This window comes from Nematolebias whitei, unplaced genomic scaffold (assembly GCF_014905685.2).
Source record: "Nematolebias whitei isolate Nwh7 unplaced genomic scaffold, NemWhi1 Nwh_scaf_8229, whole genome shotgun sequence".
In the NCBI taxonomy this organism is placed as follows: domain Eukaryota; kingdom Metazoa; phylum Chordata; class Actinopteri; order Cyprinodontiformes; family Rivulidae; genus Nematolebias; species Nematolebias whitei.
This window is the reverse complement of record NW_023626774.1, coordinates 1-1381: the sequence shown is the minus strand read 5'-3', so window position 1 is coordinate 1381 and position 1381 is coordinate 1. Positions and strand designations below refer to the sequence as shown.

At 56.6% G+C, this 1381-nt stretch overlaps 1 protein-coding gene across 1 annotated transcript; it reads left to right on the top strand.

Moving 5' to 3' along the window:
• Nucleotides 1-700: 700 nt before the first annotated feature.
• On the top strand, nucleotides 701-1031 carry LOC119429820 (vertebrate ancient opsin-like; the record flags this gene model as incomplete). The annotated part of the gene is made up of 1 exon (XM_037697364.1): nucleotides 701-1031. A coding segment is annotated over exon 1 (331 nt), but the record flags the coding sequence as incomplete, so codon positions are not given.
• Nucleotides 1032-1381: the final 350 nt, after the last annotated feature.

The following is a 1381-nucleotide window of genomic DNA, read 5'->3' as shown; positions in this document are numbered from 1 at the left end:
ACAACTAGTTAGGAGGACAATAAGTCAGGAAGACAATGGGTCAGGAGGACAACAGGTCAGGAGGACAATAAGTCAGGAGGACAACCGCTCAAGAGGACAACAGGTCAGGAGGACAATGGGTCAGGAGGACAAAGTCAGGAGGACAAAGTCAGGAGGACAAAAATCAGGAAAAAAGCAGGTCAGGAGGACAACAGAGCTGGAGGACAATGGGTCAGGAAGACAATGGATCAGTAGGACAAACAATCAGGACGCCAACAGGTAAGGAGGAAATAGAGTCAAGAGGACAGCAAGTCAGGAGGACAAGTCTGGAGGACAAGGGGTTTGGACATCTGAGCTGATCAGTTCTCGGAGTCTACAGAACCGGATCAGGTCCAGTTTTAATCTTCATCTTTAAACTTTGTCAGAATTCTGTTCTGAGTGGACCGGTCCGGTTCGGGGCTCTTTGGACTCCTCTGGTGTCATCGGAACCTTGAGGAGGGTTCCATGGTCTGGGAGCAGCTGTGACGCACGCGCCGCCTGACTCTATATAAGAGGCTGGCGGTGCGCGCGCCCGCATCACCCTCGGAACCAGCGGCTGCTCCAGTTGACTGCAAGTCCAGCATCCCGTCCGAACTTTACCCGAACAGAGCGCGCACGTCTCAGCCCGAACTTCTCATGAGCCGAACCGGACCCGGTCCCCGCTGAGGTTCCGTCCCGAACCATGGAGCCGACCATGGAGCCCGTGCACGCAGCGGCGGACCCGTTCAGCGGACCCGTCCGGAACATCGCGCCCTGGACCTTCACGGTGCTGGCGGTTCTGATGTTCGTGGTGACGTCCCTGTCCCTCACGGAGAACTTCCTGGTCGTGTTCGTCACCTTCAGGTTCAAGCAGCTCCGGCAGCCCCTCAACTACGTCATCGTGAACCTGGCCCTGGCGGACTTCCTGGTGTCCCTGTCCGGGGGGGTCATCAGCTTCCTGACCAACGCCCGCGGGTTCTTCTTCCTGGGCCGCTGGGCGTGCGTGCTGGAGGGCTTTGCCGTCACCTTCTTCGGTAGGTTCGGTTCTGGAGCAAACTGACGGGTTCCGACAGGTTAATGCATGTCGCCCGCCTGACTGTAGCCCTCACTGGGACTCTCGGCTACTACCACTCTGCCCATTCCAGAGCAGGGCTCGGTTTGTGTTCTGGACCCGCACATAAACCGGTACCGGCCCTCAACCTCAACCGGGTCACAGGTTCTGCAGCTTCCAGGACCTGAAGGTCCATGAAGCTGTTTCAATGTTTTACAGAGGTTCTGATGGAGAGGTTCTGATGGAGAGGTTCTGATGAAGAGGTTCTGATGGAGAAGTTCTGATGGAGAGGTTCTCATGGAGAGGTTCTGATGGAGAGGTTCTGATGGAGAG